A 15436-nucleotide genomic window follows, 5' to 3' on the forward strand; every position below is an offset into this window, starting at 1 on the left:
AACAGCGTGCATTAATTTGTGTAAGTGTTCTTCTGTCACGATGTGTCCAACTGTTCCAAAAAGAAAAATGCTTTCATGGCAACAGAAAGAGAAAGTTAGAGTATGTTTCTGCAAATAGCTCTCTGTCTGCCAGATAGCTTAATAAATACTGTTTAAAACTTTTAGTCATAAAGATGAACTAGTGTAAAATGTAATGTACCATACCATATAGAGCACATATAGGGGTAGGATGATCTCATGATCACATTGCTATCAGAAATGTCAGGAATAAAATAGGTGGTGTAAAAACTGCAGAGCAACATAAAATGCATAGTTTTGCTGTCAAACTTGGATGGAGGCCTAGGAAAAGTGTGACAGAGTTGCCAACCTGAATATTCTTTATTCTGGACAACTTGCCCAAGAATCATGGAAAACCAACATTTTTGGAAATAAAAATAATAAAGATAATAAATAATGCATATCTATTGCTCAGTATACTAATATGGTCCTGGAGGGATACACCAAATGGAAAAGGATTTAGGAAGACTAGAGGAATGGTCAAAAATCTGGCAACTAAAATTTAATGTTGATAAGTGCAAGATAATGCACCTGGGACGTAAAAACCCAAGAGCAGAATATAAAATCAGTGATACAGGCCAAACCTCAGTATCTGAGGAAAGGGATTTAGGGGTCATTATTTCAGAAGACTTAAAGGTAGGCAGACAATGTCATAGAGCAGCAGGAAATGCTAGCAGAATGCTTGGGTGTATAGGGAGAGGCATTACCAGTAGAAAGAGGGAGGTGCTCATGCCGCTCTACAGAGCACTAGTGAGACCTCATTTGGAGTATTGTGCTCAGTACTGGAGACCATATCTCCAGAAGGATATTGATACTTTGGAGAGAGTTCAGAGAAGAGCTACTAAACTGGTACATGGATTGCAGGATAAAACTTACCAGGAAAGATTAGAGGACCTTAACATGTATAGCTTGGAAGAAAGACGAGACAGAGGGGATATGATAGAAACTTTTAAATACATAAAGGGAATCAACAAGGTAAAAGAGGAGAGGATATTTAAAAGAAGAAAAACTGCTACAAGAGGACATAGTTTTAAATTAGAGGGGCAAAGGTTTAAAAGTAATATCAGGAAGTATTACTTTACTGAGAGAGTAGTGGATGCATGGAATAGCCTTCCTGCAGAAGTGGTAGCTGCAAATACAGTGAAGGAGTTTAAGCATGCATGGGATTGGCATAAGGCCATCCTTCATATAAGATAGGGCCGGGGCTATTCATAGTATTCAGTATATTGGGCAGACTAGATGGGCCAAATGGTTCTTATCTGCCGACACATTCTATGTTTCTATGTTTCTAATATGAACTCAGCCTTTGCCCAGTACTGTAAAATGATAACTGCAATCACAGTGACTGGTTCAAGTACCACCAGCCTAAAAAAATATTTTTTTTTTTCATGGCCACTTGAAAGCAGTCGCCCATTTTTATGGACCGTCTAGGAATTTGTGCATGGTTGCCAACAACCATGGAGCGTGTTCAGAGTTTGCTCTTAGAATGATCATGGTGGGGGGGTCCTCATTCAAGATCCTCATCCATTAACCAGAGTGGAGAACGGCTACAAAGTGCATTTCTCACTCTGGAGGACCCAAACCAAGAAAAACCAGATGGTGTACAAAAGAACTATGTAGTCTGCACACATGGGGAGATTTATCATGAGGAGTCTGTATTGCTGTAATTTTCAGAAAATGTATAAAATGTTGCACAATGTTTGATAAATTTGGTGCATCTTCTTCTGTCTTGAGATGTTACTCCACTTTCTATGTCAAACCTTCACTGAAGTAACATGAAAATTTTTTGCATTTTTAAAAAAATCTCTATTGATAAATCTGACTTAAATTACCTCAACTGGATAACCATGGCCACTTTCCAGTTGACTTTTCAAAACTGAAGTCTCAAAGCTGTAATGTGTGACTTTATGAAGGCAGAATTCTGTATTGATAAATTCCCCCCAGACTATGTATTTTATTTTACCCTTATATAGCACTGACATATTCTGCGGCGCTTTACAGACATTGTCATCACTCACAGTCCCCAGTGGAGCTCACAATCTAAGTTTCCTATCAGTATGTCTTTCGAGTGTGGGAGGAAGCTGGAGAACCCAGAGGAAATCCACACAAACACGGGGAGAACATACAAACTCCATGTACAGTCGTGGCCAAAAGTTTTGAGAATGACACAAATATTAGTTTTCACAAAGTTTGCTGCTAAACTGCTTTTAGATCTTTGTTTCAGTTGTTTCTGTGATGTAGTGAAATATAATTACACGCACTTCATACGTTTCAAAGGCTTTTATCGACAATTACATGACATTTATGGAAAGAGTCAGTATTTGCAGTGTTGGCCCTTCTTTTTCAGGACCTCTGCAATGCGACTGGGCATGCTCTCAATCAACTTCTGGGCCAATTCCTGACTGATAGCAACCCATTCTTTCATAATCACTTCTTGGAGTTTGTCAGAATTAGTGGGTTTTTGTTTGTCCACCCGCCTCTTGAGGATTGACCTCAAGTTCTCAATGGGATTAAGATCTGGGGAGTTTCCAGGCCATGGACCCAAAATGTCAACGTTTTGGTCCCGGAGCCACTTAGTTATCACTTTTGCCTTATGGCACGGTGCTCCATCGTGCTGGAAAATGCATTGTTCTTCACCAAACTGTTGTTGGATTGTTGGAAGAAGTTGCTGTTGGAGGGTGTTTTGGTGCCATTCTTTATTCATGGCTGTGTTTTTGGGCAAAATTGTGAGTGAGCCCACTCCCTTGGATGAGAAGCAACCCCACACATGAATGGTCTCAGGATGCTTTACTGTTGGCATGACACAGGACTGATGGTAGCGCTCACCTTTCTTCTCCGGACAAGCCTTTTTCCAGATGCCCCAAACAATCGGAAAGAGGCTTCATCTGAGAATATGACTTTGCCCCAGTCCTCAGCAGTCCATTCACCATACTTTCTGCAGAAGATCAATCTGTCCCTGATGTTTTTTTTGGAGAGAAGTGGCTTCTTTGCTGCCCTTCTTGACACCAGGCCATCTTCCAAAAGTCTTCGCCTCACTGTGCGTGCAGATGCGCTCACACCTGCCTGCTGCCATTCCTGAGCAAGCTCTGCACTGGTGGCACTCCGATCCCGCAGCTGAATCCTCTTTAGGAGACGATCCTGGCGCTTGCTGGACTTTCTTGGACGCCCTGAAGCCTTCTTAACAAGAATTGAACCTCTTTCCTTGAAGTTCTTGATGATCCTATAAATTGTTGATTGAGGTGAAATCTTAGTAGCCACAATATCCTTGCCTGTGAAGCCATTTTTATGCAACGCAATGATGGCTGCACGCGTTTCTTTGCAGGTCACCATGGTTAACAATGGAAGAACAATGATTTCAAGCATCAGCCTCCTTTTAACATGTCAAGTCTGCCATTTTAACCCAATCAGCCTGACATAGTGATCTCCAGTCTTGTGCTCGTCAACATTCTCACCTAAGTTAACAAGACGATTACTGAAATGATCTCAGCAGGTCCTTTAATGACAGCCATGAAATCCAGTGGAAAGTTTTTTTTGGGATTAAGTTAATTTTCATGGCAAAGAAGGACTATGCAATTCATCTGATCACTCTTCATAACATTCTGGAGTATATGCAAATTGCTATTATAAAAACTTAAGCAGCAATTTTTCCAATTTCCAATATTTATGTAATTCTCAAAACTTTTGGCCACGACTGTAGATGCTCTACCCAGCGCTGCAAGGCGCCAGTACTAACCACTGTATGCTTTTCATTAATTGGACACAATACTATGAATTGTTATCACATATTAACAACTTTATATGTGACCGCTCTTTACTTCCTGTCCTGGCCTTTAATTGGTCCATTCACATGTCCGCAACTTGGGTCCGGATCCGTTCCGCAATTTTGCGGAACGGGTGCGGACCCATTCATTTTCAATGGGGCCGGAAAAAAATGAGTGCACTTCCGTATCCGCAATTCTGTTCCCGGAAAAAATAGAACATGTCCTATTCTTGTCCGCAACTGCAACTGCATTTTTTATTATAGTGCCGGCGATGTGCGGTCTGCAAAATGCGGAACGCACATTGCCGGTGTCCGTGTTTTGCAGATCCGCATTATGCAGACCGCAAAACACCTATGGACGTCTGAATGGACCCTTATAGAGGAGATATCATTACTTTGGCCAGTAGGTGGCAGCATTACAATGCAAGTGAGCCCCATGGATGTCCATGTGCTGGTGAGAAGAAATGGAGGACTAGGGAAAGTGTGTAGCTGTTTATCCCTCCCTACAACCAGAAGTGGCCTCCTACATGCTGATTATGTTAATATGTGACCTCCCCTGTGTTGTCTTCCCTTTGCCCCCTCCCCATATAGCCTCTGGCCAGCTGTGTTTACCACTGCCCCTTTCTGTTCCTTATATCCCCTCTCCTTTATGATCCCCTAACATCTCTCATACGACACAGTCACATCATGACTCCACCAAATAATGTCAGCCCTCTGTACTGGTCCTGCTACCTGTGTTACTTTCAGTTGCCCTGCCCCTACTTCCCAACACAGTGCCCTGCCAAATTCTTTCCCCCTCCCACCTGAAAGAATCCTGACTGCATACAGTACCTCCCAACCTTAGAAAATTGCAAAGAGGGACATGTTTTGTGCGCATAGCATGCCCCGGAAATTTTTTCCATACTAGGCCACGTCTCTAACTCTGCCCAAAGCAAAACTATACACACCCAGTCTCCTTAATGCCCCCACATAGTAATTATTCCCTCTTTGTGCCAGCACACAGTAGTAATGCCCACATGTGCCCCCTTCAAAGTAGTCATTCCCATATGTGCCTCTTCACAGTATTTATGCCCATATGTGCTCCTTCACAGTAGTAATGCCCACATTGTGCTCCTCACAGAAGTTATGCCCATATCTCCCCCATCATAGTAATGCCCATATTGTGCCCCCTTCACAGTAGTTATGCCCACATTGTGCCCTTTTCACAGTAGTAATGCTCACATGTGCCCCTTCACAGTAGTTATGCCCAGATATGTGCCCCCTTCACAGTTGCTATGGCCAGATATGCCCCCTCACAGCTATTATGCCCAGATGTGCCCCTTCACAGTAGTTATTCCCACATTTGCCCCCTAACAGTAGTTATGCCCAGATATGTGCCCCCTCACAATAGTTATGCCCAGATGTGCCCCCTCACAGTAGTTATGCCCAGATACAGTGTATGTGCCCCCTTCACTGGAAGTAAAAAAACAAAACAAACAGTAAATTCTCACCTAGTTCCTCCGATGATCACAGCTCGCCAGCACCTGAAGGTTACTGTTGGTAAGTATGTGACTGACCACAGCATTTACACTAGACTACGGACTGGCTGACAGCAGTGTATACACAAGACTATGGAATGACTGACAGCAGATTTGCACTAGACTATGGAATGGCCTCAGTGTTTACACTAGACTATGGACTGACTGATAGCAGATTTACACTAGACTATGGACTGACCGCAGCATTTACACCAGACTATGGAATGACCTCAGTGTTTACACTAGACTATGGACTGACTGATCGCAGCATTTAAACTAGACTACGGACTGAATGATCGCAGCATTTACACCAGACTATGGAATGACCTCAGTGTTTACACTAGACTATGGACTGACCGCAGCATTTACACCAGACTATGGAATGACCTCAGTGTTTACACTAGATTATGGACTGACTGATTGCAGCATTTAAACTATACTACGGACTGAATGATCGCAGCATTTACACCAGACTATGGAATGACCTCAGTGTTTACACTAGACTATGGACTGACCGCAGCATTTACACCAGACTATGGAATGACCTCAGTGTTTACACTAGACTATGGACTGACCGCAGCATTTACACCAGACTATGGAATGACCTCAGTGTTTACACTAGATTATGGACTGACTGATCGCAGCATTTAAACTAGACTACGGACTGAATGATCGCAGCATTTACACCAGACTATGGAATGACCCCAGTGTTTACACTAGACTATGGACTGACTGATCGCAGCATTTACACCAGACTATGGAATGACCCCAGTGTTTTACACTAGACTGCGAAGTGACTGGCTGCAGTTTTTATACCAGACTGACTGACCTCAGAATTTACACCAGACTATGAAGTGACTGACCACAGCAATTACTCTAGACTATGGACTGACTAATTGCAGAGTTTACACTACACTATGGACTAGCCGCCAAGTTGGACAAAGGACAACTGTGGCGGGTGGACATTAGATGAGTGTAGCAGCAGCAGACAGGTCCAACAACACCCTTATTCCTCCAGCTATATTAAAAATGTAAATTATGGGGACCCCATCAGATTTTGTGCCCATGGGCCTTCACCAAACTTAATCTGGTCCTGGTCATAACCCTCAATAGTAAGCTATAGACCTCATATATTGGGCCAGTAAGTGGAGTGTGATTATGGGGGAAACTACGGAAATTGTTTAATTAAATTATTTTTAGTTTTTTACCTCATACCAGTGTTCAGTCAGCATTATGGGTACATTTCATTGACATCAGTATGCATAGAAGTATTGAGGGCATATTAGGCACATGGTATGGTCATTTTCCGTGCAAGTTATTATATATGATTTGAAATATATGATTTGTTAAAACATATTCATTCTTACTTTATTAGTATGAAGACAAATTTAAAAAGAAACTATTTTCTAATGCCAAGAGAAGAGTCCTATTGCATTTGTATCACTCAATTGGGATTGAAGAGTTTCCCCTGTACAAGCGTGTCCTAACAAAACTGGGGTACATAGTCCACCAGTTTGCAAAAATTGACAACATCAAAGCATTTATTACTCACAACCAAAAGCCTATGGGTAAGTAAAACACTTGTAAAGAATTGTCTTATAATATTTACTAGTTTGTTGGATGTTTAAATGCTTTGCTAATGTCAGGGCAACGCTCTGTGCCCACTGTCATCCCGTTATCCATAGCGGGCATGAGCACCGCATCACTTATTTAGCTTCTGCCCATGGTTGGCCGCTAGACTCTTGGTTGGCCGCTAGACTGCTAGGTCTCTTTCCGTGTGTGTGTGTATTAGTGTCTACTCATCAAACTTCCCCCTGCAGCTCTGCAAGGGTTAATTCCCCTTTTGCTCTGTGTTCAGCTGTTTGACTAATGAGTTCATCAGCTCTCATATGTATGCTGTGCTGTTTCTTCCACCCCTTGTCTGAGCAATCCATTTTGATTTCACTTGCTTGCAAAGAGGAATCTTCAAATTAAAGAGAACCATTTCACTAGTACCATCTTGTGTAAATGGCTCCCTATGAGTGAAAATATGACTTTGGCATATGAGAAGGGAATATTGTCAAGCCAAATATCCATTCATCACACACCAAGATTTAATTAAAAAGTAATATTTTGACTGATAGGGAGCCACTTCCACAAGGTGGTGCTAGTAAGATGGTTCTCTTTAATTGGGAGATACGTCTTTGCATATTGTTTTCCCATGGAGCATTATCAATAAGTCTTCATACTATGGAGTACTCCCAGTGAGTCTCCATACACAACTGGTGTCTTTAAGGACAGTATCCTGCCTAAGCACATTTCACTTGCTAGCTAGGCCCTGTAAAACAGCTTGTCTGGGTACTGAATTCTGCCTGTTTCCTGGATGCTGACTCTCTGCCACCTGACCTGACCCATGCCTGTTCACTGTACTTGAGCCTCCTGCCCTGATCTCTGGACTGATTCATGGATTTACACCTACTATGCCTGCCATGACCTCTGGCTGTTTTCTATGTGTATTGCCTGATTCCTAGTGCTTTGCAACAGTGTCTTTCGTCTTTGATCCCAGTGGGTCAGCAGCCAACCACTCTGGAATTATTCCAAGAAGTAGTGGCCAGGTGCAGTGAAGGCCATATCCCTGTATAGAGGTAAAAGGGTGAAAACCAGGAGACTGCCAGGATAACACCCATAGGACTATCCCAAAGTCAAGCTGGTTGGTTGGCACAGTGGGTCCACACTCACTGCTGGTAAAAGCTAGGTTCTGATTAAGATGTACAGTATGAGTATCCAGTACATTAAACATAATATAAATGACCCTTATTAGGTATTAATTTTGGAAAAGTATGCCACATTTGACAGCTACAGTGCAAACATTTTCATACTTGACAAGTCACCCCTAATAAAAAAAAAAATGCTCCTCCCTATTGGTCTCTATAATAAACTCTCATGGGATTGCCACAAAATTTGGCATGCAGTTATGACTCAATTATTACAGGTATGATGTGATTAGACACTTGGTTTTGCCACCAGAGGATGTACCGTAAAAAAGTGCTTCCCCTGCTGCCCTATAAAAAGTATGAAAAGACTGTCAGAGGCTACTTTTCACTAGTATACCTCTTGTTGATAAGCACAAGCAGCTCCCACGGTCTCATTGTCCACCCTCCAGACACAGGTGGCACCTTCATTGCACACCCCTATCTTTGTCTGAACCAATTTCCAGGAGCTTGGCAGAAGGAAATCTGGTGTCACAGCACTTATTATGTGTCCTGCCATTGACAGCCAGCCACCAGAAACCAGGACTGCTACTGACTGGAACTGTATTGTCTTTAGGGACAAATCCAGGTTCTGTTTCGGATCCCACGACATTTGGGTTCAAGTATGGAGGCACTTCAATTCTGTCTTTGCTGTGGAGTGACACACTGTCTCAATTTCTGACATAATAATATGGGGAGCCATCGCATACGACAGTTGGTCACCCCTAGTATTGACACTAATAGCTCAGCGGTAGGTGCAGGACATCCTGTGACTGCATGTGTTGCCTCTCTTAGCAGGGCTTTCAACTAGCATTTTTCAGCAGGATAACCTTCTCCCACAGACAGCAAGTGGTTTCCCAGGAATGTCTCCTCCACTTCTTTGGCCTATCTGGTGACCAGATTTATCACCAATCAAACATTTCTGGAACCATCTGGGACGCCAGCTTCAGCAACATACGGGTGTGTAGGATCTATAGGCTCACTGCAACATCTGCCACAGGATACAATATGAAACCTGTATGTCTCCATGCCCAACTGTATCTAATCTTGTGTCCAGGCTTTCAATTGTATGGTTTTCCCCAATAAACCTTTCTTTTCACTCTAACATTGTAATCACTTACATATATTACATTCACACATTCGATTACAACTACTCCTGCTTGGTGCATTTTTTAGCAATAGCACCATAATTAGGTGTTTTAAAGAACACAAAAGGAACCTTTGGATTGTGTCAGTGTCTATGAAAAAGAGAAGCAACAAAGCTCTTTTGTTTTCAACAATATTGGAATGATGTTACATTTCTCATTTGATGATTTTTTTTCTAAATGTTTTTATACCATATGTGAATTTATATTGTATGCCAATCTGCAGTTTACATGTAGAAAAATGTATCTCACTCTTTTTTTTTGTTTCCAGACTTGACTTCAACAGTTTGTTATCTTTTCTGATTCTTGCGAGTTCTATTTTGGAATCCGTTTAGATTGGATAGATGCCAGTTGTCTGAGTAAAGGCTTATATGGAAAATATCACTGAATTCCACAAGCTTTATAGTTAGCTGGCTCTAGATGAGATTTATAAAGAATTGTATCTGTATACTTCACTGTTCTTGTATAATGTTTTCTATGAGTAACCAAATCTCTTTGTGCAGTAGCAGCAGAAAGAGAAGCAGTATGCATGATATTACCAGTGTGGAAGAAAATTGCTTGGTATAGTTTCAGATGCTTCTGCTTGGAAACAGACTTCTCACGGAAACTATTTTTGGATGGTTACAATAATATAACCCTTGGATGGCCGCAATAATGTCAGTCTTGGAAGCAAGTGGAACTCTCTCAGGACTAATACACATGATCAACTGCAGACTATGATCTGAGATCAGTCTGTTTTCTAGGCGATGGCCATGAACTTTTAAAACACAAATATGTATCACATTATATAAGAGAGCAGCTAATGACCAACATAAATTAATTTATTACAAAAAATATTACCGAAACGCACTACCATGCAGAAGTTTTAAAGCTAAACAGTCACATTGCAGGGTTGAGGGATTACTGCAACCAGTATGTGACTTGAGTATTTTGCTAAGGCAAAAAAAAGTTGTAAGCAGTCTTGCCTGCCTATTTGTCACCCACAATTTTCATGGGACCACTGTGCCAACTAACCAGTATAACATTGGCTAGACCTGGAAATGGAGATCCCCTTGTATTCACCCTTTAACCCCTATACAAGGATCTGGATTTCACTGCAGGGGAGTCACTAGGCCACTACCTCTTAGAATATTCCTGATGAAGTTGGTAGCTGACACACTGGGTCAGAGCAACCAGTGCAAGGCATCGGAAGCATAGACATGACCACAGGCAGAACACAAGTGAATCCACAGCAAAACATGGACAGAACCACTGTGGACAAAAAGGCAGAGAACATGCAAAATCCATGGAACACACTTCAGGACATAGTTCAGACATAGCAGACACGTGCGCATAAACTTAGCAAGACAGAACAGACACAGGACTCTAGGAAACAGTTCAGACACAACAGATCCAGAAGCAGAAACCTGGCAAGGCAGATCAGACATAAATTAGAACTTGGGAATTTACCAAAAATAAGCTAAAGTTCAGACTTCTAAGGCTGGTTTCACACGAGCGTGTCCGGATGCGTCCTGGTGTGTTGCGGCAAACCCGCGCGAGTAGGAATGCAATTGCAGTCAGTTTTGACTGCGATTGCGTTCCGATGTTCAGCTTTTATCGCGCGGGTGCAATGTTTTTTGCACGCGCGTGATAAAAAACCGACTGTGGTACCCAGACCCGAACCCGGACTTCTTCACAGAAGTTCGGGTTTGGGTTAGGTGTTCTGTAGATTGTATTATTTTCCCTTATAACATGGTTATAAGGGAAAATAATAGCATTCTGAATACAGAATGCTTAGTAGGTGATCAATTAAGGGTTAAAAAAATAAAATAAAAATTAACTCACCTCCTCCGCGTAGTTCCCGGTCTCTTCTTTACTTCTTTAATGATGAGCTGTCTGTCGGCTAAAGGACCTTTGGTGACGTCAGATCACATGCTCCAATCACATGGTACATCACCACGTTGATGAACCATGTGATTGGAGCATGTGATCTGACGTCACCAAAGGTCCTTTAGCCGACAACTCATCAGAAGAGACCGGGAACTACGCGATCAAGAGGAGAAGGTGAGTTAATTTGTTTATTTTTTTAACCCCTCCAGCGCTATTTTACTAAGCATTCTGTATTCAGAATGCTATTATTTTCCCTTATAACCATGTTATAAGGGAAAATAATACAGTGAATAGACTGTCACCTAGCAACCATGCGTGAAAATCGCACCGCATCCGCACTTGCTTGCGGATGCTTGCGATTTTCACGCAACCCCATTCACTTCTATGGGGCCTGCGTTGCGTGAAAAACGCAGAATATAGAGCATGCTGCGATTTTCACGCAACGCACAAGTGATGCGTGAAAATCATCGCTCATCTGAACAGCCCCATTGAAATGAATGGGTCCGGATTCAGTGCGGGTGCAATGCGTTCCTCTACCGCATTGCACCCGCGCGAAAATCTCACCCGTGTGAACGCAGCCTAAGAATCCAGACACAGAATATGTAAAGATCCAACAGAACCAGTGTTGCACAACCAGGGACATGAGACACAACTCAGGAAATCCATAACACGGTAAAAACTCATGACATATATAGCAGACTTAACAAACTCATCAGTGAAATGGAAGCTCTGCTCACACAAACCCAAAAAACATTAACTCATGCAATACTGAACTAAGGAGAGATAAAAAAAAACATAGTGGCATAGTGGAGGTAAGGCGGCATGGAACAGTGGCAACATGAACTACAATAGAAATAGTGGTCCAAATTCAAACCCACAAGCAATGTCTGAGCTCATGGAACAATGGCAACAAATGAAACACCATTGTAAAACTATCACATACCATTCAACCATGTACGAGCAATCATATTTCATAAGAAAACTGTTGGGTAGGATCTAAAAGTTTTATGTACCCCTAAATAGTACCAATAAAAACTAAATCTATCCCCAGAATATAATGAGGCAAAGCAAATTTTGTTTTCAAAGTTTTATTTTTTTGAAACTAGTAAATCATAAGAACGGTATAACGTTTTGGTATCACTGTAAGGCCTCATGCACACGACCGTTGTTGTGTTCCGTTCCGCAAAATGGGGTTTCGTTGTTCCGTGATCTGTTTCCGTTTTTGTTTCTGTGTCTTCCTTTATTTTTGGAGGACCACCAGACATAAAGGAAAGTAAAAAAAAGTCTAAGACAGGTTTGCCATGCAAATGATAGGTAGAAAACGGACGCAGATGACAATCTTGTGTGCCTCCACGTTTTTTTGACTTGAATGGGTCCGCGAACCATTTTCCGCGAAAATAATAGGACAGGTTATATTTTTTTGACGGACTGGAACCACGGATCACGGACGCGGATGGCAAACGGTGCATTAGCCGAGTCAATGGGTCCGCAGAAAATCACGAAAAAACGGCACAACAGACACGGAATAAAACAACGGTCGTGTGCATGAGGCCTAATTGTACTGATCCACAAAATAAGGCCTCTTTCACACTGGCGTGTGTGGCCCGTTTCTGTATTGCGGCCCACAAAATGTGGGCCGCAATACACGAGCACATTCAGTGGGGCAGCCGCAGTGGATCGCGGACCCATTCACTTCGCGATCCGGCCGTTCCGCAAAAACATAGGACATGTTCTATCTTTTTGCAGAGTGGAAGTACGGCACGAAACCCCACGGAAGCACTCTGTAGTGCTTCCGTAGGGTTCCGCTCCGTGGTTCCGTTCCGCACCATATCGCATCTCCGGATTTGCGGACCCATTCAAGTGAATGGGTCCGCATCCGTGATGTGGAATGCCCATGGAACGGCACCCGTGTATTGCGGGTCCGCAATACGGCAACGGGCCGCACACGCCAGTGTGAAAGATGCCTAAAGGTAACATGACAGTTTATAGAAAATGTGTCACCAAAATTTTTATTTGCCAGTTAAAACCAGAAAGCAGCTCATTTCCTTTTAATCTATGTATATTTTGTGATTGCAGATGTTTTAATTCAATTTCTGAACATGATTATGGGGGCGGCCATCTTGCCTGAGTTTTCTTAACAGAATTTAGAAAGCATAAAAAAATTGCTTTATGGCATCCACATGGTCCATAGACACAATGTTCAGAAAGGGACCTCATTGGGAGAGTTTTCCAGGCATTCTCTGTAATCTGTGCAGAGGTCATTGTACACGGAAATAATAGATAACCTTTGATAATCAACTATTGTGAATAGTGGATCCTGTCTTATCTATACACAGAGGTGATATCATTAAAGGCAGGATTAGACTGACGGATAAGCTGGTAACTGATCTGTACAGACCAATGAGTGGCGCCTATTATTAGGCTTAGTGGTCAGAGGGAAAACTGCAGTTTTTTATGGTTTTGTTTAAATATAAATATTGAAATGGAAAATTATAATATATAATCAAAAATTCTTTAAAAATATATTAACATAAAAACATGATTTAAACAATAGATTTTTTTCTGATGACACATTTCCTTTAGGCCTCATGCACACGACAGTTGTTGTGTTCCGTTCCGCAAAATGGGGTTCCGTTGTTCCGTGATCCGTTTCCGTTTTTGTTTCCGTGTGTCTTCCTTTATTTTTGGAGGACCACCAGACATGAAGGAAAGTAAAAAAAAAATCTAAGATAGGTTTGCCATGCAAATGATAGGAAAAAAAACGGACGCGGACGCGGATTACAATCTTGTGTGCCTGACTTGAATGGGTCCGCAAACTGTTTTCCGCAAAAATAATAGGACAGGTTATATTTTTTTGACGGACTGGAACCACGGATCACGGACGCGGATGACAAACGGTGCATTAGCCGAGTTTTCAACGGACCCATTGAAAGTCAATGGGTCCGCAGAAAATCACGAAAAATGGCACAACGGGCACGGAATAAAACAACGGTCGTGTGCATGAGGCCTTAAGCGCACAATGAATGCCATAAAGACAAACACCCCCCCAAAAAAAAAATTTTACTCTACAAATAATTTTTGTAAATGTTTTTCAATACATTATATAACATGGTAAACTAAATGTGCCTTTAAAAAATACAACTTGTACCTTGGGAAAAAAAAACCCTCTTATTGCTGTGAATGGAAAAGTAAACAAAATATGGCTTTTGGAAGATGGAGGCGAAAACACTAAAGCTAAAAATGTTTAATTGTTTACAGCGCCAAGGGGTTAATATACCTACCTTTAGTCAATTGCTGCTCTATTATACCTTATTTTCGCTCTTCATACAAAAGGTATAAGGAAAAAGTTAGAAGTTTGTTAAAACCCTACAAAGAGGCAGAATAGATCACTTGTACGCTAAAGGCAAAAGGTTCTTGGAGCCAGGCTTTGTTCAAAAGGTTCATGGTTCGGGCTTGTTTTTAATGTATAAGCAATGTAATTAATCACTAAAATGCACATTATACTCTGTAATACATCCTAGCATCCTCAGTGTAGGCATGATAGCTTTTTCAGTGACAATACTTAATAAAGAACTTTGTATAATTTAATAGAGAAAGTATTATAGAAAGTTCTCCTTAGTGATAATTTATCAATATAAATGGATACTTCATCAAATGCTAACAGCGCATTGTGTCTGGTGCTGACACCCCTAAACCTCTGGCTGGCTGTTTGAGTCTCTATAAATTACAGGCAAATGTATGATTGACCTTAAAAATCTTGTGCTGACGACTTAGCCGGCCTTGGTGTAGATTTCATGGTTTAGATTAGAATTGAATTATATGTTTATGGCTTAATTTAACATTCAGTAGCCATAAGTAATTTCAACAGAAATGTAGGGCAGTGATTTTATAGGCAGGTTGAAACATTGATGGTTTACATAGATCACTGCCGCTCACATATGACTACAATTATTTATGTTTATTTATGCCATACTTAAACTTTGACTGCGCACCTGAACATTGTATAGAAACTTTGTGCGGGCTCTCTCTTAAATTAAGCTGTTTCTCCCACAGGCCATACACACCTCATTCTGGGATAGAAATTGATTGCCTTAAGGAAAGGTTATGTTCCTCCATTTTCCCTGCCATCTCACATCCTAAGGAGCCAATAAACACTAATTAAAATGGTTGTCCGGGATAAGAAAAACATGGCAGCTTTCTTACTGAAAGACCACCACACCTGTTCATAGGGTGAGTCTGCTACTGCTTATGAGTGCTACTGAAATGAAGTGAACTGAATTGCTATACCATGCACAACTTGCAGACAGGGTTAATGCTGTTTTTTGGTAGAAAGCAGCCATGTTTTACTCATCCTGGACA

The 15436-nt window shown here is 41.6% G+C and overlaps 1 protein-coding gene across 3 annotated transcripts in view; it reads left to right on the forward strand.

Annotated features, from left to right (window-relative positions):
• The window catches only part of CPED1 (cadherin like and PC-esterase domain containing 1), a 463541-nt gene that overhangs the window by 41970 nt on the left and 406135 nt on the right, over positions 1–15436 (forward strand). For all 3 annotated transcript variants that reach the window (XR_005774778.1, XR_005774791.1, XM_040411583.1), the window contains exon 2: positions 6710–6902. Coding sequence is in view for 1 of the 3 variants with exons in the window: in XM_040411583.1 (XP_040267517.1) it covers positions 6710–6902 (193 nt within the window). In the remaining 2 variants the exon portion in view is untranslated. The remainder of the gene's footprint in view (positions 1–6709; positions 6903–15436) is intronic.

Source organism: Bufo bufo, chromosome 1, assembly GCF_905171765.1.
Source record: "Bufo bufo chromosome 1, aBufBuf1.1, whole genome shotgun sequence".
Taxonomy (NCBI): Eukaryota; Metazoa; Chordata; class Amphibia; order Anura; family Bufonidae; genus Bufo; species Bufo bufo.